Raw genomic sequence first — 27,202 nt, forward strand, 5'->3', positions numbered from 1 at the left:
TTGCTACGTGGGAGGTTGGGGAGTTACTGACACCAACATTTAGATTTCAGTAATTGAATGACTTTAGGTCGTAGTGAGGGGTAGAAGGGAGCAGGGCGGTGCCAATATATGTATAACTCTTCAATCGCTCAAATTATGAACTCGAACGATCTGCTAAGAACGACTTTGATTTGATTTTCCATTCGGCTCACTTTGATTTTATAAGAAAGTCGAGACTACATACAAGTCAGAATAACTATTTCTGTACCATTGGTTTGGAGAAAAAATTCTGTAACATTTTGAGATGAATATTCAAAATTTAACAACAATGAATGAGTTTCTTGTTATGGCATAAAATGCGAAAGAATACGTTCTGCCTAAAAACTATCTTGTTTCGCTTGAACTAACCGGTTGAAGAGTAATTACCCTTTTTGATATCATTATCTTCTCACATTCGCAACCCAACCTTCCATATGCCTTTGATAATAGAGCAAGTGCATCTTTTTCCACATAGTGATTGCGTTCAGAGTTTCATATGGAGATACTGTAGAATGTGACGTCCCCTTCAGAGATATCGTGGAAGTCCTCTTCACCCTTTCTGCTCTGCGAAATTGTTACTACTGGAAATAGCCACTGGATGTGTTTCAAGCATTGTTTGCCTTTTTCTTCATCGGCTCTTCCTTCGTCTCTTAAGTGCCGAAGAAATATTAGGTTATCCTACAAATTCTGTTCCATGCCTTGTTCCACAATTACTTTATTTTTGAAACTAAGATTAACAATTTGTCAAAAATCTAAACAGAACACACTCTCCCTTTATCTCTACGATCCTTTTTCCATCTTTGCACTTTCAAAGCCTCTTTTCCAAATTTTCCCAGACTTTGATTCGTGCAGTTGAAATAATTTCAGTATTTATGAGACGACCCATTATGTGGATGGCCCTGGAAAATTATATTTACATGCAGGGTGCGTCAAAATTACTGCAAAAATTATGCGCAGCGCAGATTCACCGAGATTGGGGACTGACGGCTTCATGCGCCATACCTCGTGTGTTTTCCTGTGATTTATAATTCATACAATCTAGTTTCACAAGTTAACCGTTAAAAAGTTCGGCTTTCAATGAATCTCGGTATAGTTGAATGTCGTATCGATTTTGATAAGTACACTAGGTTGTTAAATAAATTTATTCAACAACCTCGTGTACAACTTATCAAAATCGATACGACAGTTAACCGTTAGTTTTAGCATGATGAAGCAGTCAAGTTGTTCAGCAACAACTGAAGGTGGCAGCAGTGCTTGAACGTCGAACTTTTTCACGTTTCAAAGACTTGGGAAATGGGGACGATTGTTCTGGATGAGGTAGACATCAATCTGTGGTCACTCCAAGTGATATCAAGAAACTCATTGGGTGAAGTTGTAAAAACCTACAACTTTTTGTACACAACATCGCACGAGACGGGAGTTTTTGAGCCATCAAAGCCTCGCATTGCGAGAAAAAAACTGGCAATTAAAGTTTACAGAAGAACAAACATGAGTAAAGCAACTGAACTGAAAACTCAGCGGACCTACTCAGATTTCATCTCCTTTAAGCAGTGGCCGCCATGTTCTACTGACTAGAATCTGTTATCTGGAGTTTGTTGAAGCCAAAAGTCTATGGAAAACCCCACTACAGCGTCGACGCGCTGAAGAAATCGCTCCAGGCTGTCTGGAAGAACCTGGATGTGCCGTACTTGCGTGCCATCGTGGATGACATCACCTTTCAAGATCTGCAATATACCATCTGCAAGAATCGCTGCAATGCTACAGACTTGTGCTGAACTAACACTTTTTGGAAGCCGTGGAGCCAAACCATCAGCTCTTCTCTTCGAAGCGATTTAGAGAATCTTCGTCATATGTGTCTATAAAGGAGATTCAGAGAGTGTAACAAAGTACTAATTTTCCACTAGATTGCAAACTGAATGATTCGTAGCTTCGTAGCGGAATTTTCCATACGTAGACAGAGCATTTCCGATCCGGCTTTTATTTTTGTGCAATTCCAGCCCTCATAACGCTGCAACCGGATTGCAACAATCACGTGCTCTTCTTATGAAGAGATTGAGATTGAATTGACTTAAACTTTACTTAAACGGCGGGTAGATTTTATGACCTAAGGCAGTATCCGTATCTTCGCCGGGGTGTGTCGCGTATCTGCATCTTAAACGAATCTGAGCCCATCCTATGCGATCTTGAGCTAAAGACCGCCCAGAATCTATTCGTTGCTATTCCATAACCTGCGAAGAGTATACCTCGTTCTAACTGCATATCAACGCCAATTGTCAGCAGCTCTACTTTACTACTTCCGTCTAAAATCTCTCCTTTACGACCAGGAGGCCCCTTCCAGTTTGAGTCTGAGAGCATCCTCAAGACAACTTGATCGAAGCAATCACACGATCTTCTTATTACGTGACCGAAGAGGAGAAGATGGTTTCCTGTGGCTATCTCAAGAGATGTTGATGTTTTCCACGTGTCATCCACCGTCACACCATATCTGCTTCTGCGTTATGTTCTTCGTTATGCCAAATCGTTGGCCAAAAACAGCCTAGCAGTCGTTTGAGCAGCTTCCTCCCGATGCAGTCAAGCTTCTTCTAACCGTTGCAGGTTCAGCCCGAAACGGTGTAGCGGATAGAGGTTCCGCGTCATGCACGATCTATCGGAGGTTCGAATCCGCCCTAGTGCTCACCATGCCTTTCATCATGACAATCGGCTAGCCACTGCAAGTCATTGTATAGGCCAGTTACACGTTCGTAAACCTCAAACGATTCTGAATTGAAGTGAACGTGGGGGCGCATCCCAAGCGGATTGATTAACGCTAGGCACTTTATCCTTCACACACTTCATCATGATGAGGCCAATTGCGCAGATTAGCAGCTTGACTTCGCCGGGGATGGAGGTCGACAGGCGCTTGGTCAATGAGCAGGGCCAAGCGTGTGATGGGATTTTCCCATAAGGGGGTCGTAAAAGGAAGGGGTTGCAAGAGGAGGGAGTGTGCGGTGGCCAGTTGTGGATTGAGGATAACATGATAACCAGCACAAAATAATAAAAGTAGTAGTCATGATCATGATCATGCTATATAATAACGAGCTTAGTCCGTGTGTGTGTATGTATGTGTGTGTTTGTCTGTGTGTCACGAAAATACTTGCAAAACTCTGCACCGATGGGGTGCCGAACCACTGCCATGCACCTCATAGACGAGCGCTCTACCTTTTCATCATTGTCCAAAATTGTTTGGACATATGTGTTGGCTTTGATATGGCAAGTTAGTTTCTTTCATATGTTAGTGAGAGTAAATAAACTTTTATGTGAATGTATACTCCCAAAATTGCAAACTATCATGCTGTACAATAACGGGCTTATTCTTCCACGTGTTTGCGTCTGTGTATGCGTGTGTCTCAGTCAAGAAATTCCTCAGAGGAAGACAAATACTATGGCGTCGGTTTTCTGCGCTGGAACCTCAACGCGGTAAAATTGGGTGAGATGTGTACTACGACGTCGAATTCGTGCCCCGGAGCCAGATAGCTGTAAAATGGGGGGGGGGGGTCTCACGGAGTTGAAATGGTGCGCCGGTGCCAGAAAGCTGGAGGGGGAGAGACGGATTCCATTGCGTCGGAGTGCGCGGGAGCCCCAACACAGTAGAATAGGTTTCCATGGTTCCTTCGCATATCTATTTCCCAGTATGTCTCCCTAACACTGTTTTCATCCTTCTTCAAAAGAAGGTAACAGACGTGCAAACGACTGCTTAAATACAGTACATAGTAACCAACAGTTTACGCGATCTAACGTAGAACGTTATTTTTATTACTACAACCAGTCTGAATGTCCGGCTAAAGACGACTGACTGACTGACTTTCGGTGGTTTTAGCTTCGCTCCCCTTGACTGATCAATGAAAGTTAATAGTAGTGGTGTTTTCTGTAAAATTAGATGTGTTTTTTAACAACGCTTTCCTTCTCTTCTTTATATTATAAATTAAGGCGAAAGATTACGGAGTTTTCCTTCTAAACGCATTAATTCTACATTTGGAGAATATTCGGCCATCAACTACAAACATTCCTTCGATGCCAGAATAATATAGATGCTATTTGAAAGCATTACTCGAAGTATGGGTGTTCCTCCTGATTTCCCCCAATAGTTATCACAGAATGATTTTTAACATAAAATGACGTGAAAGACATCATCCTACTGACAAAGATAACGTTCCAGGTCAGATCACGTAAACATCTTGCTACTATTTGAGCAGCCGTTTGGATGCGTGTTTCCACTTTCTGAGAACGGCATGCTAAAAACTTGAGGCGAACGAAGAAGGAAATATGCACACGGGGGAGTCGTAAAGGTGAAGAGCAAAGCGCCAAGTGGTTACGGCTATGAAACGGCTCCAATCATTTATCTTTTGTGTCATGCACAATAAGTTATTGCGCATCACTGACCGGGCCCACCGACACCGGTGGACCCGTCGCACCCCCTTCTATAGGTGTCTGACGCCGATGGACCCGCCGCACCCTCTTCTATAAGTATGTGGCGCCGGTGGACCCGTCGCACCCCCTTCTGTAGGTATCTGGAGCCGGCGCGCCAATCCGACACTGCGGGACCCGTCGCAGCCCATTTTATAGCTATCTGACCCCAGCGCACCAATCCGGCGCCGGGTGGATCCGCCGCACCCCCTTTTTCGAATTTCGTGACACACACACACACACACACACACACACACACACACACACACACACACACACACACACACACACACACACACACACACACACACACACACACACACACACACACACACACACACACACGAACTAAGCTCGTTTTTATATATCATGATAGTGATATTCACGTCATTCCATTATAGCACATCATTCTTGCTAATAGCTGAGAACGGAGCAGACTCGTACTTCGAATAATGTTTCAAATTATGGAGGTTTGCGGGAAACATCTCTCCAAATATAGCAGTGAAAGTTTAAGGAAAAACCACAAAATCATTCTATACTATATAACTATACTTAAGAGTAAAACAAAATGGATAAAGTTTTGATAAAAAAGCAATTCTAATTTCCCAAAAAAAAATGTCGCTGCTGCTATTTCTTATTGGTTGGTGAAAACGAGCAGAGCGAACACCAAAATAAGCCTGAAGTCCGACTTCAGCCGGACGTTCGGGCTGGTATATAATAACGAGCTTAGTCCGTGAGTGTGTGTGTGTCACGAAATTCGAAAAAGGGGGTGCGACGGGTCCACCCAGCGTCGGATTGGTGCGCTGGGGTCAGATAGCTATAAAATGGGTTGCGACGGGTCCTGCGGTGTCGGATTGGCGCGCCGGCGCCAGATACCTATAAAAGGGGGTGCGTTGGGTCCACCGGCGCCAGATACCTAGAGAAGGGATACGACGAGTCCACCGGCGGCAGATTGGTGCGCCGGCGCCAGATTGCTATAACATCGGGGGCGACGGATCCACCGACGTCGGTGAAGCCGGTCATTGGTGCGCAATAACTTAGCGTGCATGACGCAACAGATAAATGGTTGGAGCCTTTTCATAGCCGTGAGCACTGCCGTGGGCGCTTTGCTCTTCACCTTCATGACTCCTCCACGTATCTGTTTCCTTCTTCGTTCGCCTCAAGTTTGTAGCATGCCCTTCTCAGAAAGTGGAAACACGCATGCAAACGGATGCATAAATAGTAGCAAGATGTTTATGTGATCTGACGTGGAATCTTTATCAGTAGGATGATGTCTTTCACGTCATTTTATGTTAAAACATCAATCTGTGATAACTTCTGGGGGAAATCAGGAGGAACACCCATACTTCGAGTAGTGCTTTCAAATTGTACCTATATTATTTTGGCATCGGAGTGTTTGTAGCTGATGGTCGAATATTCTCCAAATGTAGAATTGACGCGTTTAGAAGGAAAACTCCGTAATCTTTCGCCTTAATTTATAATATAAAGAAGAGAAGGAAAGCGTTGTTAAAAAACACATCTAATTTTACAGAAAACACCACTATCATTAACTTTCATTGATCAGTCAAGGGGAGCGAAGCTAAAACCACCGAAAGCCTGAAGTCCGGCTTTAGCCGGACATTCAAACTGGTAATTGAATAATTACATACATTACAATATATTACAATAAATAATATTAAATGGTTACATAAATTACAAATGTTATATTTAGTTCCAGGCGTCGGACAGTAAAATGGAAGCATTAACATTCGGTTTTGACAATGCCGAATTGAATTGACAATGTAATAATGAGACTACGCAGGACACCCCATTGAGGCAATTTTTCCCAAAAGAGATAGAAACTTGAAACAACCCCTAAAAGAAAAGAATTGAATTTTACGTAGTCTAAAGCACTTTAAAAGTGGATTTAAGAAAATTTAATGATCACAAAAGCCCAGATTCTGTGCACATTGTTAGGTCTAGGAGGTCGCGAATAACTTTGTTATAAGAGCATCAAAAGAAAAACAGTCACAACGCGTTTTTTTCCACCTCATTTGATAGGACAGATTGGAAAAAATAGCATTTTTTCCCATCTTTGTCCCATCAAAAATTTCGAAAAAAGGCGGGGCCCGGAGAAGAGTTGATATAGCATCTGATAGAGAAAATCCTCGGCTGCGACAAACTGGGAGATGATTTGCTTTGCTCTAAGTTACTCCGAGTTATTGAATTTTATTCAATATCACTCACTTCTCGGTGGGTGAGCGAAAATTGGGATTTTGGCGATTCTTCCATTCCAAAACAAAAAGGGGACACCGTTTCAAAAAATCACAATTACATTCGGATGGATCATATAGAAAACCTCTATGTACGAAATTTCTCTTTTCCGGATCGTCTGGTTTTCTTAGAATTTATATGGGAGAAATCAAAAAAAAAGTCGGAAAATTTTAAATTTCGTCCTATCAAAATTCCAAAAAGACAAGGAGGTGGAAAAAGCAGCATTGCGACTTTTTTAGGGCAAACCTTCTTCTGAAATTCTTCATGTTTAGGAGTTGTTTGAACTTTCTGTCTCTTTTGCAAAAATTTACCTCAGCCGGAAGTGGAACCTAAGAGGCCACATTGTCATATTGCAGGGACAAAATGTTGATTTTTTCCGTTATTTTTTTCTTCGTCCCTCTGCAATTCGAGCTATGCACATGATTATCTTATTTTTCGGTCATATTATGTGCTTTAATCAAAATTGGAAGATAATTCATAGATTTTAGAGTGGAAATAGAATAGAATAAAAATGAAAACATTTCAATACCAGTATTTCAACAGCATTTCAACAAATTTGCGTCTTCTAGTAAATGGTATTTCTTTGCTCCTGTCAGCTACCAATTTTCTCATTCATTCGAGAGGGTCGTGTTCCGTTACCACGATTGACCTTGTCAGTGAGTTGAATGCCGAATTGGATTCAGCGCATCTTTGTTAAATGTTTGTTAAATGTATTAAAGGTGTCGTAACTGCCATCATTTTTTAGCATTCACCCCCAGAAGCTGAACTCATCATTAGGTTACCCGTCCACCTTGATTCTCAGTGATGGTCTCAAGAAGACTCACATCTTCAAGCACTTGTCAGGGAAGAGTCGCAGACCATAAACTGCAGCTAATTCCGACACAAAGTTTATAACATCTTGCAACTTTGTGCCTCTCGAGGCAAATGCCACTACATCGACCAAGAGACGTCCTGATGGTGCTAAAACGGCTCAAGTTTTTCGCATGCTGATGCTGCGCATACGACTTCCATTGTTATTCGTGTTCCATCCCTGTATTCGCATCAGTTCCGACAATCGTCGTCTGTTGGCTCGATATGTTGGACATCTACATACTGAGTCCATTATGAAAGGCGTCATTGTTACAGTCGTCAACGGTTTTCCGTAGGTGTGTGAGTACTTACAATCTAGACTTTCAGCCTTCTGCTATTCCGTATCCGTACAAAAGCGGATCTTGATGATGTTGGTCCAAATTCCTTCACTAAGTTGCTGTAGTCATTCTTCACAACTGCTGCACAGCCTGCTACTTTACTTTCACCAGCATCGTCGCAGCAAGTAGTGTAGTTATCGATATTAAGAATGGTGCAATCTACGATGCTTATTTCCTGCACTGCAGTAAACGGGTTTTCGCAGAGCGACTTGCTGGAGTTCACGTGATGACGATCGCAGTTCGACGTGACGAGACATGTGTTTGTCGAAATAGTCTTCGTGTACTCTTCAGGCATTTCATTTACGAGGGTACGGGCTTCGGCAGGGTGCTGGACGACAACACATTTCTGCAATATTTGGAAAACTTTCGTAATGTGACAGTGTGAGTTGTATATTTCGTAGATCAAGACGTAAACTCAGGTGCCTGATTGCGTTTGCTGGAAGCAAACCCATCAAGTTTAGGAAACAATCAAACATTTATACGCGGACCCTATTAAAAAGTACAACCAATTTTCAATTTCTGGTCTGTTGTAAGTATGAGCCGTGATTGCCATAATGTGCGACATCTTTATGTGTACAGTAATCTCAGTAAAACATACTATTCAACCTAGCCATGAAACTTGAATATTCTTCACTAAGCTTTACTGCACTGTTTATATACGTACTTGGAACTATAACTGCTTTTCCTCTGTGGTATTTGATGCTTACTAGGCGTTTTCTGCATAATAACTTCAGGTAAGTGCCAGCCTTTTCATTTTTAATTCTCCTGTGAAAACTGATTTGGTCTGAGTGCATTAAATTTGACACATTCTGATGCGAAACATTCTTTTCAACAGAAGGAAATCCAAAATCCAATTCCATAGTTTCTTAAAGGCAACCACGAAAGTATACCACAAATCTGGGGTGGTACGGATTTCAGGTGGAGTATCCGTATACGGGCTCGTAGATTGTAGAGACCAGGGTGGTTCGCTCATTCCTCGCTGAATCACTGCAAGCAGCCGGCCCCCGAATGCAGTTTTATACGATGCCTTCTATTGCAGCGCGCCACTATTGCACGCGTAGCGTTTCTTACACCCTATCGGGGCAGTCCGAATTGATTTTCGACGAATCGCAGGGCGGAGGCAGCGCAAAGGGTGGAGCGTTGCAATAGATGGCGTTTGCAACGATGCAGGGAGATATGAGCGGAATCATCCCCCTCTCCATCATCTACGACCCCGTATACGGATACTCCACCTGAAATCCGCACCACCTCAGTTTCGTGGTATGTTGCCTTTAATCTTACAATGATCATCATTGTTCACAATGAGCATCTATCACAATGTTCCATCTGCCTAGGAGGATTTCTCTAGGACCGGAGGATGGGTTGCTGGGACTCAAAGAACGGAAGGAAGAGTACGGAATAGGTGTTATGGCAGAGAGAGGTCTGAGAGCTATGTTAGATGGGAGAAGTTGTTACCAGCTCACGGCTTCATGTCGGTGGCGAGTTGCTGAGGTGACATGCAGCCGTGCGTTGTCGTGGAGGAGGTGAGCTGCAGCACGGTTTTTTTTTCTTTTATCGCATTACGGTGGCTAACTTACAAAGTTTCCGCGTACAGACCTTGATGTAGATCGTTTTACAGTAGCTACCACCACAGTATCCCCACGGTCCAATGTCCTGTGTGTGGAAAGAGAAATTTCCCTAGTCGGAATGGCGGAAGCGGTTGATGACTGGAGCATGGGTACTGGTCTCCTCATCTAAGGCCTCGTCTGCCCGCAGAGTTCAGAGCCGCGCAGGCTGCGCGGTTCGGCGGCAGACTCTGAACTCTGCGGGCAGCTTGATGGTTATTGAGCGTTTACAACAGTGCGCCTAATAACCATCAAAACCACAGAGCTGCCGAACCTCTGAACTCTGCGAGCAGCCTTAGCGACCACCTGACGTGCCGTATGGCGTCGCTTCAACTCCGCAGGGTGTGCAATCGGTAAGAGTTCGGCGGTGGCCGCATGGTTGATGGTTGGAACTTGCCCTAGTACCAACCATCCGTCCGTCATCATCCCTCCGGGGTCGATAAATTAGTACCGGGTTTGTCTAGGAGGACAAAAAAATCACTGACTTTATTCATCGCATGGACCTCGCAGGTCATTGTAAGACCAATGCACGTTCCAAAACCTCAACGACCACGAATTGCAGTGAAACACTGTTGGCGCATCAAAAGCGAATTGATGGTCCAGAGACATTATCCCCTATCCTCACTACTAACTATAAACCGAACACATTTTATAGCCTTTTTTCAAGATTTTGTTTCAGGATTCTACTGCTAATGCTAACGTTCAGCGGACAATTTTCGGCGTCATTAAATTTTATCGCTGCGGTAATGGACTTCATGAACATGGACCAGGTGTGGTTAAGAAGAAATTAGATATCATCCTCTTGCATTGGACCAATTCTCTCACCGAATCAGCGTTCGGAAACAAAGTACTTTCTTTAGGGATCACAATTCTTTCTCCAAGCTCCATTTTGCATCCGCAAAATTGAAAAGTATTAGGGTTATTGAAATATTAAAAAAATGTCGTTTTTGCACATGTCACATTAAAATTCTCTCCAAAAAATCTTTATTCGACAGAATCGGGATTGAAAATGTGCTCATCAGAAAGAACAGCCCCACTGAGAATAACAATGATTATATCATTGACACCGAACAAAAAGGAAACACTTTTTTAATTGTAGTTTGACAGAAAACGACATTACTCTCTACAATTGTTCTACGCACTTAAAAAATTCATTTCTTCGAAATAATCTATCCGTTATAGATGCGTGTACGCAATGTGCTACTCATCCAACGCTACACAGAATCGATGTTTTTCGTCGCTAATTTGGCGACCTGCATTGAACGAAGCGTAGCTGTTTTGGCAGTATCTTCATATGAGAAATATATTTCACGTTTCATTTCAGTCTCCATTGTGATAGCTGTGGTTAGCGTTAAACATGTTTTTTTAGAGAAGAGAAACAAAATTAAAATCGGTAGTGTGGATCCTCATCGATTTGAGCGAGCTCTGATGAGGAACATTTGAGAGTTAAAGACATCACTCCACGAATCTGAGGTGGTACGGATTTCAGGTGGAGTATTCTTATAAGGGATAGTAGATTATGGAGAGAAGGGTGATTCTGTCCATTTCTTCCTAATCGCCGTAAAAAATGGCCCGGAAGATACGGCTTCAGGCGTTCTGACGCACTATTTTCTAAAGGGAGTTCGACTGGAGCGCGCCAGCTTTGTGCGGCGCCGAATCTTCCGGGTCGTTTTTTTTACGGCAATTAGGAACAAATGGGCGGAATCACCTCCCTCTCTTTAATCTACGATGCCGTATACGAATACTCCACCTGAAATCCGTACCACCTCAGATTCGTGGGGTGATGCCTTTAATCATGCATACGGAAGGCATATACACCGTAACATTATTCTTAGCTGTCGATGTTATGGCAGATATTCTTAGATACTGTATCTGTATAAATCATACGAAAGATCACTTAGCAGGATAATTGAGATAAGCTTTTGAAGACTCGGTGCATCTGTAACAACAAAATAGCAGGTTTTCACATCATCTGGTGCTGCTACATTTCTTATTGTGTTTATGGATATGTACCAGGATAGTACGCTAAAACTTGTGTACTACATATCCTATTCACTTCTTTACTTTCTGGTAAATCCTTATCAATGTTCTTTTCTGTAACAACATGAAAATAAAGCCTGCTTAGATTCTCCACTATTTTTTAATCGTACTTTTTCAGATTGCACTGTCTGTGCGAGTCTATAGGAGCTGTTTTAGACGAGAAACAGAGGTTATTTCCCTTCAAGATAAGTAAGTTTGCCCACTTCCATCAAAAAACCTCGATTCCGATGACGGTACTGCCAGTTCGATTTGATCACGGCTGAGCAAAGAGGAAGCATGTGTCTAGCAGAAAACGAGTGCCAGAATAGGCAGACGCGTTGCGGTCATCAGAAGAAAGAATCCCTACGCTGACTGTAGTTAGTTATCCGTGACTGTAGTCAGCGGTGCAGACAGAACAAATAGAGAAGAGCTTCTACCAGGTACAGACGGGTCGAAACGACATGACTCGTGGTGCAACTACCCAGGATTTCGGAGCAGTACGGTGGGTGTTCCGAACTGCGCCGGAGCCGTGCTAACGAGTGTCCCACCATAAGTTGCACCACAAACGAGTCTTTTTAACCCAGCTGTATAAAATAAAAGGCTCAAGAGAAAGAATTTGGAAAATTGTTCTTTCTCTCAGGTCGTTTTAGACGCTTTTTTAAGGTTTCAACACAAAGAAAACTGCAGATCAGCTCCGATATACACTTATATCGCAATAAGTGAAGTTCTTGCAACAATACTTATAGTTGCTTTTGTTATGCTTATTGATGATGGTTTACGTAGAAGAGATTTCAGATTAGTTGGTTACGCAGTTCGTGCTAGTGAAATCGTGAGTTGGAAGTTTCGCGATTTACATTTCCCAATAATCTTTGATTGTGGTCATCCGCTTTTCAACGATTTTCTTTTCCTCACAGGTATCTGCTAACCGCCTTCTCTGCATCAACTTTGTTATTTTTTATAATTGTTTCCTGTGGATGCGTCATCAAAGGCGAGCAGTTGTGGATAATACGGATGGTGATCAATATTTTCATCAACTGCGGAACGCTTGGGATGGGCCGAAAGACGTTGAGAAGCGGCAAACATATCCAAGATTTTTATTTTGTTATCGGATGATAACACCAAAATAGCACTACAGAATTGTGGTGAGAATTTCATTTGATGTAAGGCTCTAAGAAAAAGCGCATCACACCCAGTTAGGAAGATCTGGTAAAGACCTAGGTAACAAAAAAAGCCCAAATAAACAACATTCTCCAGCAATATTCCGTATCTCCAATATTCCGTATCGTCAATTCGCTACACATGTTTCCTTTTTTCCAATTCTCCAATTTTCCATTCCGCTATGAGAGCTTTTCTTTTAGGTTTTTCTTCCTTCTTTTCCAATGAAGATTGTATCTATTTCGTGTTGTCTCTGTGTCGATCAAATAAAATTTTTCTCGAAGCTTAAAATTGTAGAATTCACGAAACGGACGTGAAAAAAACTTGTATTTGTTTAACTCATGGATTGGAACTTATGGCTGTTTTTAGACTATTGAAGAAGATTGTTCGAAAGAGTAAGAAATCCTGTGAAATTCTGTCAAGTTCCTATTTGTGCGCATACGGCTGATATTTGAATCGTTGTGAGAAGGCTTCGAATACACAGTGAAAGATTCGTTCGAAGAATTCAGCCATAATCTTAGTCTCTTAATCTCAGGAGCGTTACTGTGCTATGTAGTAGTGATCTGAGAACAAAATATGACAATGATCGAAACCACACTGCTCCTATCTTTGAAATTGTCGAATAGTTTGTCGAAAAAATCGAAGGAGAAAGTATTCCGATCCTTTTATCAATGGTTTCAGTCAAACACAGTTTGATTGCAAATGTTAGTTTGAAACTTCGTGACCTTCCGCGAAACAATGTGTATAATCGAATCATCAATTATTTGATATATGATTTCATCGTGATGAACAGCTTCTCGCAGTATTTCATAAGTTGTTTAATTTCACCTCAAACAGATGTTTGACTGAGGAAAGAGCGATCTAAAAGTACTAGATTATTCTTAAATCCTGGATCTTTCTCAGCGTACAAAAAAGATATGCAAAAATGAGTTACCCTCCGTCCATATCCTTCTTTGAGACGGTCACTTGCAGGAAGAAAATCGTCCTCGTTCATCAAACTTCGAAACACTTGTCACTAAAAAAATCTAGGGAACAAAGTCTCCTCAGAGGGCAAAGTGCGCGACCCATCGGATGATTGCAACAAGATGTAGCGTACGAGTCTTACTGTAGCCTGTTCTATTTTTATGACCTGTTCGGTGTAAATAACTGTCGCAGCTCTGTGGTCTTTTGACATTCACTTCGATTTAAAGGTCATTTTTTGCGACGTTTAGTTCACGAGAGAATGGCGCGATAATTTGTCGAAACGTGCAGTTTCCCAAGATTTCAAAACTTACAATATTAGAGAAGGGGTGGACACAATTTTTCAAATCAAAAATTTTTTTCTATGTGTGTTTAAAGGCGATCGAGGGGTGCAGATTGGGGAGTATCGTATGGGATGGGACGGAATGGGGTGGATGCCATTTCAATTGCCGTAAACGGCCCGGAGTGCGGCGCCGCAGAGGCCCCCCAGAAAAAGTGCGCCAAAAGCCAAGCCGTATCACCGGGCTGTTTTTACGGCAATGGAAGAATGACGAAATCCCCCCAGTCCTAACGAAACACCACCAAATCCTACCCCTCAAATAAAAAAAGTTAGCAGTTTTATAGATGTTACAGAAAAGAACGACTGTCCAACAAAGAACATAGATTACGGGAACAAATGTAATATGTAGGTGATAATATGTACAAAGATACATGTTTTTCCTTAGCTAAGTGTTTTACTTGCTTGCCATCGGGACCGTGGATTCGTTTTTCCTCTTTTGCCTAAGAAATACAAGCAAAATGGAAGCAAACGGACTGTATGAGGCTACACCTGGAAGTAGTCATTGACAATGAACATTAATAATATTTTATACATTTAAAGTAGCAGTCCATTAGCTGAAACTCCGTTTCACTTTCCTAAGAGGCTTTGTTAGAAGATTCTGCAGATCCAGCAGTTATAGTTCCAGTAAATAAAGTAAACAGATAGCCAAGAATTTGGGTATTCTTCTCTTCAGTGAATTCTGCTAATATTTTACTGAAAATGTGTTTGCTTCTTTTGTTTGCTGAGATGTTCCTGTGCGATTGTCTAAGAAATCTGACCATTTCCGCAATGCACGTGCTTCACTCTGTTGATTCACGGTGACTGCTCTATAATGTAATGATAAGAAAGGTATGGTGGTGGTAAGATCAAGCACCGCTACTTAGCTCATTGGAAGTCCTTCCACAAGACTAAGGCAATCCGCACAACATCCGTTTCACCACTAGTCTTCGTTTTCTGAGCTCCCATCAGTGCTCACTAGTCTGCGTTCTGGTCGTTTGCGCTAACAGCGACGTGAGCGGGAAACAGTTTTCGCGTCTTAGTCATAAAAATGAGGTAATTGTAAAAGAAAAACAAAAAAAAGACATTTAAACAAAAACCCACAGGGTGGTGATACTAGTCTAGTTCTAGCAGACCTTTCTCTTACTTATTACCAGTATATTTATGCTTCGAATATTTATGGATTTAACTGCATATTTCATCTTTCTAGATAAATTAATTATTTACTAATCATATGCAATTGTATCAAGAAGAAAGTTTACTTTTACTAATACGGCGGTTAGAAGAACATCTTCACATTAGAAGAAACAAAAAGTGCTGATTACGATTTCTCAGATTTACATGTTTATGACTGTAGTAATGCACTAAGCAAAATTTATACAGTAAATAATATAACAAAATAGAGTTATCTAGTTCCTAGATTAACCCTAACTAAGTCGTTTAATTCGATCAGTTAAAATTGCTGACACCCAAATATAAGGTAGGGTCAAAACAACATGAAGCACGGGTCTAGTGGCGTAAGCGGTTGCGCTCAAAGCGGCGCTGTGGAGCATAGCGGTTGGGATGGAGGGAGGATGCTTTGCTTTGCTAACTCCATTTCTCGCTGCTGCTCGCTATGGTTCCTCCTTTCTCATTCCAACCGCTGCGCTCGCCCGCAACGCTTCGAGCGCAGCCGATTACGCAACTACACTGTGCCTGGTGTCGTTTTGACTCTACTATGCACTGAAAGCCCTGCGAATATAATAAAGTGGTCATTATCATTCTGATTCCGTAAACAGACTAAACAACATGTTCTACACAGAACAAAGAAGTCATGAGAATTTTTCTAGCATGATGGTGTTTATTCTATCTACATGGTCTCCATAACAGATAAGATTGACCGTAACCACACAACAATACATCTCTTCCTAATCGCCGTAAAAAAACAGCCCGGAAGATGAGGCTTCGAGCGTTCCGGGGTGCTGTTGTCTACGAAGAGCTGCATTGGAGCGCGCCAGCTTTGTGCACGTGCCGCATCTTTCGGGGTGTTTTTTACGGCAATTAGAAGGAAATGAACAGAATTACCCTGTTCTCCGCGATCTACGACCCCGCATAGGAATTCTCCACCTGAAATCCGTACCACTCCGGGTTCGTGGGGTGATGCCTTTAATGAAGCTCTCAGGATTGAACTTTCTTTCATACTTTCATTTATCTCTTCTTGACACTGTTGCTTCTAACTTCTTCCTTTACATGAACTTTTATTGACTGTTTTCGCACCAATAATGAAGCCGTTCCCCCTATGAAGGTAAGGGAACATCCATGTTCTCCCATTTTTGCGTCAGAGTCATATGTTTACATCTTAGGACATACTGTATGATTCGTGTAGAACAGAAGAGAAACCGTTTGCAGGCGAGTTAATGTCTTTCGTGACATTTGTACTTTGGTGTGGACGATGAGGTCGAATTCCGTTCGACGGCCTTTTACCACCTACAAAACCGCGCACGCCACTCCCACCAGTATAAAACTGGTGCGTCAGTAGGCGGGCACCGTGTTTACTACTGTACAACTTCCGTCGGAGTATTCTTGAGTATTCTTCGATTTGTGTTTGATTTGGGACGTTTGTTGTGACCTATGATGGACTTATGATACCGTATACATTTCTACAACACTTGACCATACTTATTAAGAGCAGAGAACGTCCTAATGTTGCAAACAACGTCTGTGATAATGTTGACATTTTTTCACTGTTCTTTCGAAATCATTCCCAGAAGTAGACATAGAGAAAACGATTTCTCGTTTTCTTTGACGTTCTCACCTGCTGTTTCAAATGTTGTTATCAGATATCTTCACTATCTGCACATTTCCTTCATTCGTTATGCGATCGTAACCAAGCTCCCTTTGGTATTTTTTAAAATTTGATTTCGAATTATCATTCGTGGGTGTAGCACTATCTATTAATAATAACCTTGCGCGTGAGGTTTTCTTCCACTCTGTAAAAACGGTATGTGTTTTTTAGTGGAATCTGGAATGCACAAGTTTCCTCCAAAGCCAATGAAATCAAATTCCGCGAAAACTTGCGAAAGTTAGCGAATTTCGTTTCCACAAAAATGAAAGCAGAAATGAAAAATGCAGCATTGATCTCGAGCACAGTCTCGGTTCCGTTTTCAGTGTTTAACTACAGTCAAAGAGGTCCTACTTCTAATGGAAGCAGGTAATTTGATATACGAAGAAGGCTTCAAATTGGCCTCTAACCTCAGATCGCAACAAATTTTTCGATTTTTTTCTCACAAAAAACCATTTCTACTCATTACGTATCACTTTTCGTTCCTAAAAAATGATTTGTGAGCTGATCCATCATATGACAGCATATCTTCGCTGCTGATAAGAAGAGTTCCGGAGTTATGACAAAGAAGTGCGTGATCTTCTGATAATGGATGAAAAACGTGAGCATTGCGATAGCTTCCGTTTTAGCATGCGGCTGCAATAAAAGAGTCATCCACATTGGCATACTTCGTTTCCTTTTTTCTTTCCTTCCGTTCCCTTCTCTTTCAAATTGGAGATGAATGATGATGAAAATTTGTTACTTTGTTGTAAAAATGTATTCGTCATGCAACCCAAATTAATTTGTCGTAAATTTGTTAATTCATCTTTCAAAAAAAGTCGTTTAGAAAAAGTTTTCTTATTTTTAAGAACTTGGAATGGTTAATAAAAGTTTTCAGCAATGACGATAATTACTGCACAATCGAGGAAACCACACACAGACAAGTTGATCACCGATCAATTTCTGGCTGCCGAACTTGACGAGGTCGAAAAATTACTCAAGGAAGGCGAGAAGGTAATATTTCGTATTTTTTGTTCAACGCTGATAGAAGGGAGGAACAGTGGAAGGGAAAAGTGAAGGCTCGCAAAAGTAAATAACAAGAAATAATTTTTTTTTCTTGCGAAAGACCATAATATTTGAAAAAAAAAACACTTATAGTACTCACGTTAAGTTTTAGGTCAGTATGAAGTATAAGTAGTAGTGAAAGTATGAATCCTTGGTCGTGTCCACGTAAAAAAAAAACAATCGTCGTCCAGTTTTGGGTCAGAAAGCATTCACGTTTGCCAATACTCTCATTTACCAATGTGTAGCGTATTTACAAGGGTAGTAACTGGATACAATAATTTTCTATGCAAAACTATTTTGGATATTTACTTTAAAAACGTATTCATATCTCGTAACCTTTTCGAAAATATGTTTATCTTATTCGGTTTATCTCTGCAACTATGAGAATAAACTTTTCATGGATAAATTTAAATCAAATTAAATTTCGTTCAAAGATTTCAAGATACATTTTGCTTCATTGACCAGTTCATAATACAATGCTCTCTCTCTGCTCGATTTTCCCGTTATCTCCAATCTTGCCATGATTGAAAATACAATGCTTCTTTTTTGTATCATGCTTTTACCAAAGTGAAGCCGATACGGGAAATTCGCGTCATCATGCTTTACAGATAAGAAATACATGCTACTGCTGCAAATTTTCGTCAATCATAAACCAAAGAGGAGATTTTGTAGCAGCGTATGAGATCAAACCGACAACAGCGCAAACAATTAAGGAGGCCTTTTTACAGAGTGTCAATAGATTTTTTTTGCTGGTTTTGATTAAAAACAATACATAGATTAAGCAGGGTTTCAGCTTACATGCAGTAGAGAAATGGAAAAGTTCTGGAAACTACATACAGTACGGAGCCATAGATTTTCCTGTAGATCACTTATTATCATTCCTGCTTTGTTTTGACCACTAAGATAAGGTTCAAAGAACTATGGAGTCAGAGAAATTAATCTATGTATCGTTTTTAATCAAAATCCGCAAAAGAAAAAAACAAATATCTGTTGGTACTCGGGAAAAAACGCCTGTTTTTGGATCGTTACCACTAGCAGTTTGAAATGAGTGATACAGGAGAGTTAGGCTGGCAAATGAAGAGCGAGTGACAAACAAGGGCTGTGATTGGTTAACGTAGCATCTCCATTGAACCCAAGCGACACTACACCACTTTGTACATTCATATACTGTAGTCTCAGCAATATTCATTGTATTCGGAAAGTTTTTAAGATCCCATACGAGATGGAAATTCGTTGGAGAAATGTAATACTATTTGCCGCACTGCACGTTGGAGCTCTGATCGGATTCTATCAACTTCTTTTCGTTGCCAAATGGCCAACGGTCTTCTGGTGTGGGTACTTTTACGCGTTTTTTTTTTTGTAAAATAATCACAATCAAAAAGAAAAAGAAATTATCGGTGTGTGTTTTTCGATTTCTACGAACAAATTGATAGCTTCTTTCTGGAAATTATCGCCGATATTATTGCGAAGTAGCGCCATTTCACCAGACAATAGCCTCTTATCGGCTTATCAGCTCCGCTGCAGAACACCTGCTGCACTTACGTATCTGTGACTACGCATCGTTCTCTCGCTGATCGTTCATTGATCTCATAAAGAACTCCTTTTCCGGCTTTCACATCAAAAACATTGGGGACAAATCAAAACATCGTTGCAAGGATCAAAATGTCTCAAGTGCTTTTTTTTTAATTTAGCATTCTTCCTGCATGTGGTAGGAGCGATCGGTGTAACAGCTGGAGCTCATCGTCTATGGTCTCATAGAGCCTATAAGGCTAACCTTCCTTATCGGATTCTTCTGATGATTATGGATACTACGGCGTTCCAGGTATATGTTTATCAATTTGAAAAAAATCAGTTATAAGCGAAAATAGTCCCTTCACAGTCTATAAGTGCAAGCAAAAATCCAAAAAAAAACTTCATTTTCAAATGGCAACTTTGGAAAAGGGGGAACATCTTTTTGGGGGTCAGGGGAGAAAAGATGGGACGAAGTTGTTATGACTAGCGAAATTAATAACTCAATTTAGATTAAGTTAATCAAATTTGTGAATTCGAGTCCTTGCGCAAAAAGTGAATCAATGCAACAACACTTAAAAATGATTAAGCATTTTAAATGATCCAATCATGATAACCGAGCACCTCCTTTTTTCACCACGCTCCAGACCATGTCTTCTCGTAAAGGCATCACACCGCGAATCTGGGATGGTGTCAGTTTCAGGTGGATTATGCCTATACGAGGTCGTAGATTATAGGAAGGAGGGTGATCCCGTCCATTTCTTCCTAACTGCCGTAAAAAGCGGCCCGGAAGATGTGGTGCGCGCTCCAGTCGAACTGGTTGTAGAAAATAGCGTCCCGAAACGCTCGAAGTCGTATCCTCCGGGCCGTTTTTTACGGCAATTATGAAGAAATGGACGGAATCACCCTCCTCCTCGTAATCTACGACCCCGTATAGGCATAACTCACCTGAAACCGGCACCACCTCAGATTCGTGGGATGATGCCTTTAATGTGGACGAATCCCCCTTTGCAATGAGGAAAAAAGATTGACCACAGCGAAGAAGGAAAGCAAACAATTAGCTTGGTGCCACACCCTTTAAAGAACGGTCAATCATTTGAAATCCAAGAAGCATTGTCATTCTTTTTTTTCTTATAAAGTCCCATGAGTTGGATTAGTTAGCCTTAGGGAAGGTCTCAATTAGATCTTAGGTCGAAGTCTCTAAGGTCTCAGCTTGCAAATATTTAATTTCTGTTCGTTTTTCGTGCGCGATCAGCATCGTCCAGTCGTAGTCGTAGTACTAAAAAATCTCTCTTCGTAAATCTAGGACGAACCTGTGTTCAGCAAGAATTTCCCTTATGAACTTGTGCGCACCTGTGAAACACCGGTAAACGAGTTCACAGCGCACTCTGGCTTAGTGCGTCCAAGATTAGAGGAAGGTGGAACGTTTACCAAGAGCTGAGTGCGAATAATCGTTACGTGGAGGGCGAGCAAGAGTGGGGAGTGGGGTGGGGTACAATAAGGTATCCGCTCTTCACGGTTAAAGAAAAGCTACCAAGCAAAAATGAGAAGCCGACAAATAGCTGAGGATCGGTTTCTAATTTGTATATCCAAATTCATTATCATTCATTAAAAATTCATTAAATTGTCTTCATTTATTATAAGATTAGATAGTGTTTGCGACTGGCTGCAAATCTAGAAATATTGAATGCATCTGTATTTTTAAGCATAAAAATATAGATTAATGAAGAATTGGTCTCAAGAGAAGTCAGTTACATTGGGCACAAACAAACACTACGAAAAATAATAGTGCTTCTGTGCTCTATGCAGGAAAAAGTGGATGAGTTTGCGAATTAAAACAATTCTTTAAGAATGACATCATTGAATGGGCCAGAGATCATCGATGCCATCACAAATGGACAGATACCCACGCCGATCCGCATAACACCAATCGAGGATTTTTCTTCTCGCATATGGGCTGGCTACTAGTAAACAAGCATCCGCAGGTGAAATTCTACTTTCCTTCCTTTATTCAGTTTTGAATGCGTTTTTTTTTTGTATGTTTGCTCGCTACTTATGAGAGTCGTATGAATTTAGATCAAAGAACAAGGGAAGAAACTTGATCTTTCGGATTTGTACGCTGATCCCGTACTGATGTTCCAAAGAAGGTTAGTAACTGGGAAATTTCTTAGTTTTTAACATCTACATCATACATCTTCAAGATTTTTTTTAGGTACTACCTCACATTGGTTATCTTATTGTGTTTTCTTCTTCCAACAGCCGTTGCAGTTCGGTTTTGGGGTGAATCGCCGTTCGTTGCATTCTATACTGCGGCGCTTTTCCGATACTGCTTCCTTCTTCACTCTACATGGTTCATTAATAGCGTTGCTCACATGTAAGGATTTGTATCTTCTTCTCTATTTCATTTAATATTACTATTAGATATTTCGATGTCACACAATCGTTATCGATTGTTTCCGCTATTCCAGGTTCGGCTACAAACCTTACGATTCTCGTATCACACCCGTTGAATCGGTGTGGACATCAGTTACAGCAGTCGGTGAAGGTGGACATAATTTCCACCACACCTTCCCACAGGTGAAACATATATCTCGGAATATGATGCATGCCATTTACAGCATTTTTTTCTTGCTTAAGGACTATCGTGCTTCTGAATATTCACTGAAGCTGAACTGGACGTGCATTTTCATCGACGCATTTGCCGCCATTGGTTGGGTGTACGACCGGAAATCCGTCTCCGAAGAATATATTCGACGACAGTGCTCGAAATATGGGGACCCGGATAAGCGGAATAAATGGTCATCTCATTTTTGAATCGAATGGAATTAATTGAGATTCAGAACAGGGAAATCAGTACTCTGCTGAGATGGCACGACCCACTACTTTATTTCTGCAAGATACTATTACCATTTGTTCAGTGGATTTTTTGTTGAAAACTGTTCGATTTCGATACCTCTGTCCATACTGTCTGTTTAACAAGAATGAGCTGTTATATATTGTACATAGTACGGAAATAAATGTTTTTTTCCGTTTCAGTCCTTGATATGCGCTAAACGAAGGTAGGGATCGAGATTGAGAAGAGACACAAGTTACTCATGATAAACTCAGCCCTTCAAATTTCTGACTGTTTAACCTTCTGAAAGGAATTATTTTGCTTCCGATCAGTGCTATTCTTTAGATTCGACTATTTTCTAAAGGAGCACTTGTCGGTGTACCGAGTGAATGACAAGCACCAGGGTAGGCTACGCAAAACATTTGAAAAATTAAATAGTCAGATTCGGATTCCTTGAATATGACTTTTCCTACACTCTTAAAAACAGTGAAAGTGATCAGTTCTGAAGGGGTAGAAGGAGAGAAATCCAAACTAAATTTATCGTGCTATTCACAATAGTGATAATTAAAATATCTGTAACAACAATCAGAAATAACGAAGAATCATAACAAATAACAACCATCTGAACTCCTGCAATTTGCACAGTAAAAAATTCTCTGAAATAAGTGGCTTATAACTTGATATCAGGCTATAATTGGAGTCGATAATGCAGAATTTTTCGAATTTGATTATTTAGACTGAAGAATGAAATCAATGAAATCTAGATGTCAAGGAGAAAAGATCAACGCAGCTTCTTTTTGGATTTGATGGAATCAAAACCACTTACTCGACAGCAGATGAAAGCGAGATGAAGGCAGAAACAAAAGTCGGATTTAAACATACAGAAAAGAGGAAACTACGTGAAACAACAGTAAACAGAACAAAACATGATAAAACAACGTTTAGTATACATCATCGAGCCTTAGGTCCCTTACGTATGTTCAACTTTCCTCCTTTTTTCCCCTTTAAGGACTTTTTGAATTTTGCAGGCATTTCCTCAGAATCATCGATGTCTTCCAAACCACTGCAAGGCGTTAATAGTAAAAAAAAAAGTTCAAATGACAGGGACTGCAAACAAAACAAACAAAGGCAACATTTCCTACCGCTTTTTCCCTTTCTTTTTCTTCTCAGCCATCTCCTTCATTTCCTTAACAGCCATTTCGCTTGCTTCTTGGGTTCTTTCCACCAATAACATTACTTCCTTCTCTACACATGGATATTCCGTCAACTTTTTACCTTTAAATACAATCTCATAACAATGAATGAACAACATTACTAGCAAAAAGGAATGCTTACCTATGTGAGCTTCTATTTTCTGATAAACTTCGACATCATACTGGGTGACAAAAGTCACGGCTAAACCTGCCCTACCTGCTCGAGCGGTTCGTCCCACCTGTGCAAGCAAATGGTTCAAAGATTCAAGAAGAAAAATTTCACCTCTAACACAACGAATCCAGAGGGATCAGCAGAAAAAGGAAGAAAAACAAACCCTATGAATGTAATCCTTTGATTGTGATGGCACGTCATAATTAACGACAAGATCGACATGTGGGATATCAAGACCTAAATATTTAGAGATCAGATATAGTAGAAGCTTTGTAATCTTTCGAACAACAACAGAAGTTTAGAAACACACGAAAATGATGGCTAAACGAATCGTAGAAAACCCCAATGAAGCAACATGCAACACTGACCTCTTGATGCCACATCGGTACAAACCAAAATATCCTTCACCTTGCTTTTAAACTTATTTAAAGCACCTAATCGCTTCTCCTGAATTAAAACAAAGCCCTTTAGAGGACTCTAAAGAAGCAAATATTTTTTGAAGAGCGAACCTGACCCATTTGACCATGAAGAGGGACTGCTTGCATCCCTAACTGCCTTAGTAGCATTGCCGTCTTCAGGAAAAAAGAATACATTAAGTTCAGAATAGGAAAGAACCAGTTGAAACAAAATTTTACTTGCATAGCATTGTTGCAAGTAGCACAAAACACGATCGCAGTGTTTCCAGCAAGTTCATTTAACAGATATACCAGATACGCTTCCTAAATATCTCAAAAAGTTGCAAAGGTACTCCGGTTTCTTAGCATATTTGCTTGCCTTGTACTTGAACGGAATGAATAGGTAATGCTGCTTCAATTTGTCTACAGTCTTGTATTTCGTCGACACTTCTACACGAGCTGGATCTTTTAATGAAGCTCTTTCAAGTTTAGCAACCTAAAGATCAGTGGAAAATTTCTTCAGTAAAATAAAATAGTCGGGATCAAGGAAAAACCCAAGAGAAAAAAATACGAAAATAAAATAGGATCCTACGACACTCTAAGAGTAATCAGGTTTCGGAAACTCTTAACTGTCGTACAACGGAATACTAGAACCTCGACTTCAATTCGTGCTAAGGTTGAGTTTTCTAGTATCATCTTGAGATAGAAATTCAGATTTTGAACAGTCGTAATAATGAAAAACATTCTCAATACTCTTAGAAAGGGATGGACATTACTATCTAACGTGCTTACAACTACAACCAGCGCCAGGATCTGGTGAGCACCGAAACTTAGCGGAAGAACTTACTTTCTTAGTCATCGTAGCTGAGAACAAATAAGTCCGGCGTTCTTTCGGTATTACTCGTAAGATTTTATCGAGTTCAACCTAAAATTGTGTGGAAGCATACAAATAAGGAAGAGGTTTGCGTCAAGAACAGATGAACAACTAAAGTCTATTCGCAACGATCTGAACCTCGGTGCACTTGCGAGCGACTCGAACTGAGGGATGAGTGGAGATAGCGAGGACCTAACCTCGATCACAATCACCAGTTTCGCATCGCCAGGTTGAAGCCTACGAAGCTGCACCGAGTTTCAAATCGTTTTGACCTGATTATAACAGTTAGTACTCTCAGGACTTATGATGAAAAATACAGATCTACACCTTCGAAGATATATTCAAATACGACTTCTAGCCACAGCCGCATTCAAAGGCGTAAAGGCGGAGAATGTGTGGGCTGGATACTTCTCCCTTAGCAAGTAACTCGACTTTTGATTGAATTCAGTAAAATTAGAACATTTGCCCCTATATTCGTTTAGTCGAAAAAAATGCATTCAGAATTTTTAAATTACTAAAAAGTTCAAAAATCCGATGTGAGCAGAGGATTCAGACGTTCATCTTTTCGAAGTGTGTTCTAGGTGCATTTAGTATTCGAAAGAACAGGATGAAGGCTACTCCTTTTATGACAAGTCATCATGATTCAATTACACTTATGAAAAGGCAAGAAAAACGCACCCGAAAATACAACCTTAAAAAATGTAGAGGGAAAACTTTTGGGAGGAAGAATTAGAAATCCGGAAACTCAAAACATCGGAAAGTCCAAATGCACATAAACTAAAAAAAAAAACTCAATAATTCGAAAGCTTGAAAAATTCTGTAATCTTGGAATGAACTTGGGGATGATTTTGGAATTGAAGTTGTTGGGCTGGAAATTGGAAGCCTCAATCAAAAGGTACCCCATCAATATACATTTACCTCACTTAACAGTTACGATAACGACGAATAACCTCAAAATCCATGTTTAGAATCCTGTCAGCTTCATCCATAACTAGGTACTTAAGTGCACGCAAGTTGAAACCTTTAGTGTTTTCCAAATGGTCAACCAAACGGCCGGGAGTAGCTGAAAAGTTGCGGAGCGATGAGTGGATAATACAAGAACAAAAGGATCTGGATTGCAAAGAAATACATAGATCCTATGCCAACTAACCAACAATAATATGGGGACGTTTAGCTAAGGCAAGTGCTTGTGTTGTCATATCAACGCCACCGACAATGACTGCTAAAAATCTAACGACATGTTAAAAATGGTATGACCATATTGACTCCATGGCTGACAAAAGATTCATGCGAATTAACAGTAACATGCAAAGAAAAGAGAAAGAAGCATGTGAAATAATATCGTATGAACCCACCGACTATAAGGCCGATACCAGCGCCCAACGCTTCAAATTGTTGGGCAATTTGAAAAGCAAGTTCTCTTGTCGGTGTAAGTACAAGCGCAAAAAGTTTTTGTGGAGTTTCCAGTAATGACTGCAAAATCGGCAAAGCAAAAGCACCTGTCTTTCCAGAGCTTAATATAGATAAATTCAACAAGCAAATAACATTCTTATAAAAAAAAAACAATAAAGGGAAGAAAAAACGAACCCAGTTTCTGCCAATCCAATCACATCTCGCCCACTCAAAGCATGCGGAAGAGCAGCTGATTGTATTTTCGACGGCGCCTTCCAATCTAACCTTTCACATGCCTCACAAAGTGGATCGCAGACACCCTTAGAAAGAAAATTAACCGTTTTTTGAAAATGGAGAAAAAAGCTAACAAAACACTTTCTGCCTCAGTGAGAAACAAAATGGAAAGCTATGAGAACTTGGGTCGACATTCGCGGCTCTGAAGTCTCTGCGGCCGTTTTAATGGTTCAAGAATGAAAAAAGACGTAAAAGGAAACGAAAAGACTGACTAGCTCCTTGAAAGTCTTCGGTTGCACGTTTTCTTCCCCATGGCTTTCGTCTCCACTCACGCACGGTGACCCATCTATAACGAGAAAAAGAAGGAAGTTGTATCGTATCTCCTGTCTCTGTATCGTAAGAGAAGAAGAATGATAAAAATAGCTTCATAGCTTTTATGTACCTTTGTTATTCTTTGCTGATTTCTTGGTCTCACGAACAGGCTCTGAGATCTCTTCTCCCTCTGAGCTTGATGAATCGGACATCTAGAACGTGGCGATAATATCCTGTTATTAATTTAAGAGAGAAGAATTACCTATTGATAATATAAATGAAAATAGCTGCAGATCAAGAATCTGAAGGAAGTTTATGAGCGATGGCAATCAAATCACACCTAAATTTTTATTTATTCTATTTGTACAGCATAGAAGAAAATGACAACGACGGTTGCATCCATGTAATAATATTACAAAATGACTTAGTCGAATAACACTGCACATTACGAAAAAATGAATAGGATAA

The 27,202-nt window shown here is 40.6% G+C and overlaps 2 protein-coding genes across 5 annotated transcripts; one reads left to right on the forward strand and one right to left on the reverse strand.

The window, feature by feature from the left end:
- Window positions 1-8,127: 8,127 nt before the first annotated feature.
- Window positions 8,128-22,143, forward strand: RB195_002792 (uncharacterized protein; the record flags this gene model as incomplete). 4 transcript variants are annotated; one of them, XM_064200203.1, is made up of 15 exons in its annotated part: window positions 8,128-8,282; window positions 10,185-10,275; window positions 10,688-10,849; window positions 11,465-11,575; window positions 11,664-11,734; window positions 12,188-12,353; window positions 12,439-12,538; window positions 17,654-17,769; window positions 19,031-19,151; window positions 19,512-19,642; window positions 21,180-21,314; window positions 21,406-21,476; window positions 21,542-21,703; window positions 21,798-21,906; window positions 21,967-22,143. In XM_064200203.1, the coding sequence occupies 15 exons, from the start codon at window positions 8,128-8,130 to the stop codon at window positions 22,141-22,143; spliced, it is 1,878 nt and encodes a 625-aa protein (XP_064056082.1). The 4 variants fall into 4 exon arrangements, with proteins under 4 accessions (XP_064056082.1, XP_064056083.1, XP_064056084.1 ...); XM_013437118.2 differs by lacking the exons at window positions 8,128-8,282; window positions 10,185-10,275; window positions 10,688-10,849; ... (2 more) ...; window positions 12,188-12,353; window positions 12,439-12,538 and having other exon boundaries at window positions 17,656-17,769; XM_064200201.1 differs by lacking the exons at window positions 8,128-8,282; window positions 17,654-17,769; window positions 19,031-19,151; ... (4 more) ...; window positions 21,798-21,906; window positions 21,967-22,143 and adding an exon at window positions 9,219-9,424 and having other exon boundaries at window positions 12,439-12,651.
- A 970-nt stretch (window positions 22,144-23,113) lies between these two features.
- Window positions 23,114-26,946, reverse strand: RB195_002793 (uncharacterized protein; the record flags this gene model as incomplete). The annotated part of the gene is made up of 15 exons (XM_064200204.1): window positions 23,114-23,225; window positions 23,305-23,437; window positions 23,498-23,594; window positions 23,691-23,764; window positions 23,896-23,974; window positions 24,037-24,099; window positions 24,163-24,246; window positions 24,302-24,418; window positions 24,770-24,847; window positions 25,747-25,859; window positions 25,947-26,018; window positions 26,152-26,309; window positions 26,384-26,508; window positions 26,695-26,768; window positions 26,865-26,946. The coding sequence occupies 15 exons, from the start codon at window positions 26,944-26,946 to the stop codon at window positions 23,114-23,116; spliced, it is 1,461 nt and encodes a 486-aa protein (XP_064056085.1).
- Window positions 26,947-27,202: the final 256 nt, after the last annotated feature.

Source organism: Necator americanus, chromosome IV (genome assembly GCF_031761385.1).
Source record: "Necator americanus strain Aroian chromosome IV, whole genome shotgun sequence".
Classification (NCBI taxonomy): domain Eukaryota; kingdom Metazoa; phylum Nematoda; class Chromadorea; order Rhabditida; family Ancylostomatidae; genus Necator; species Necator americanus.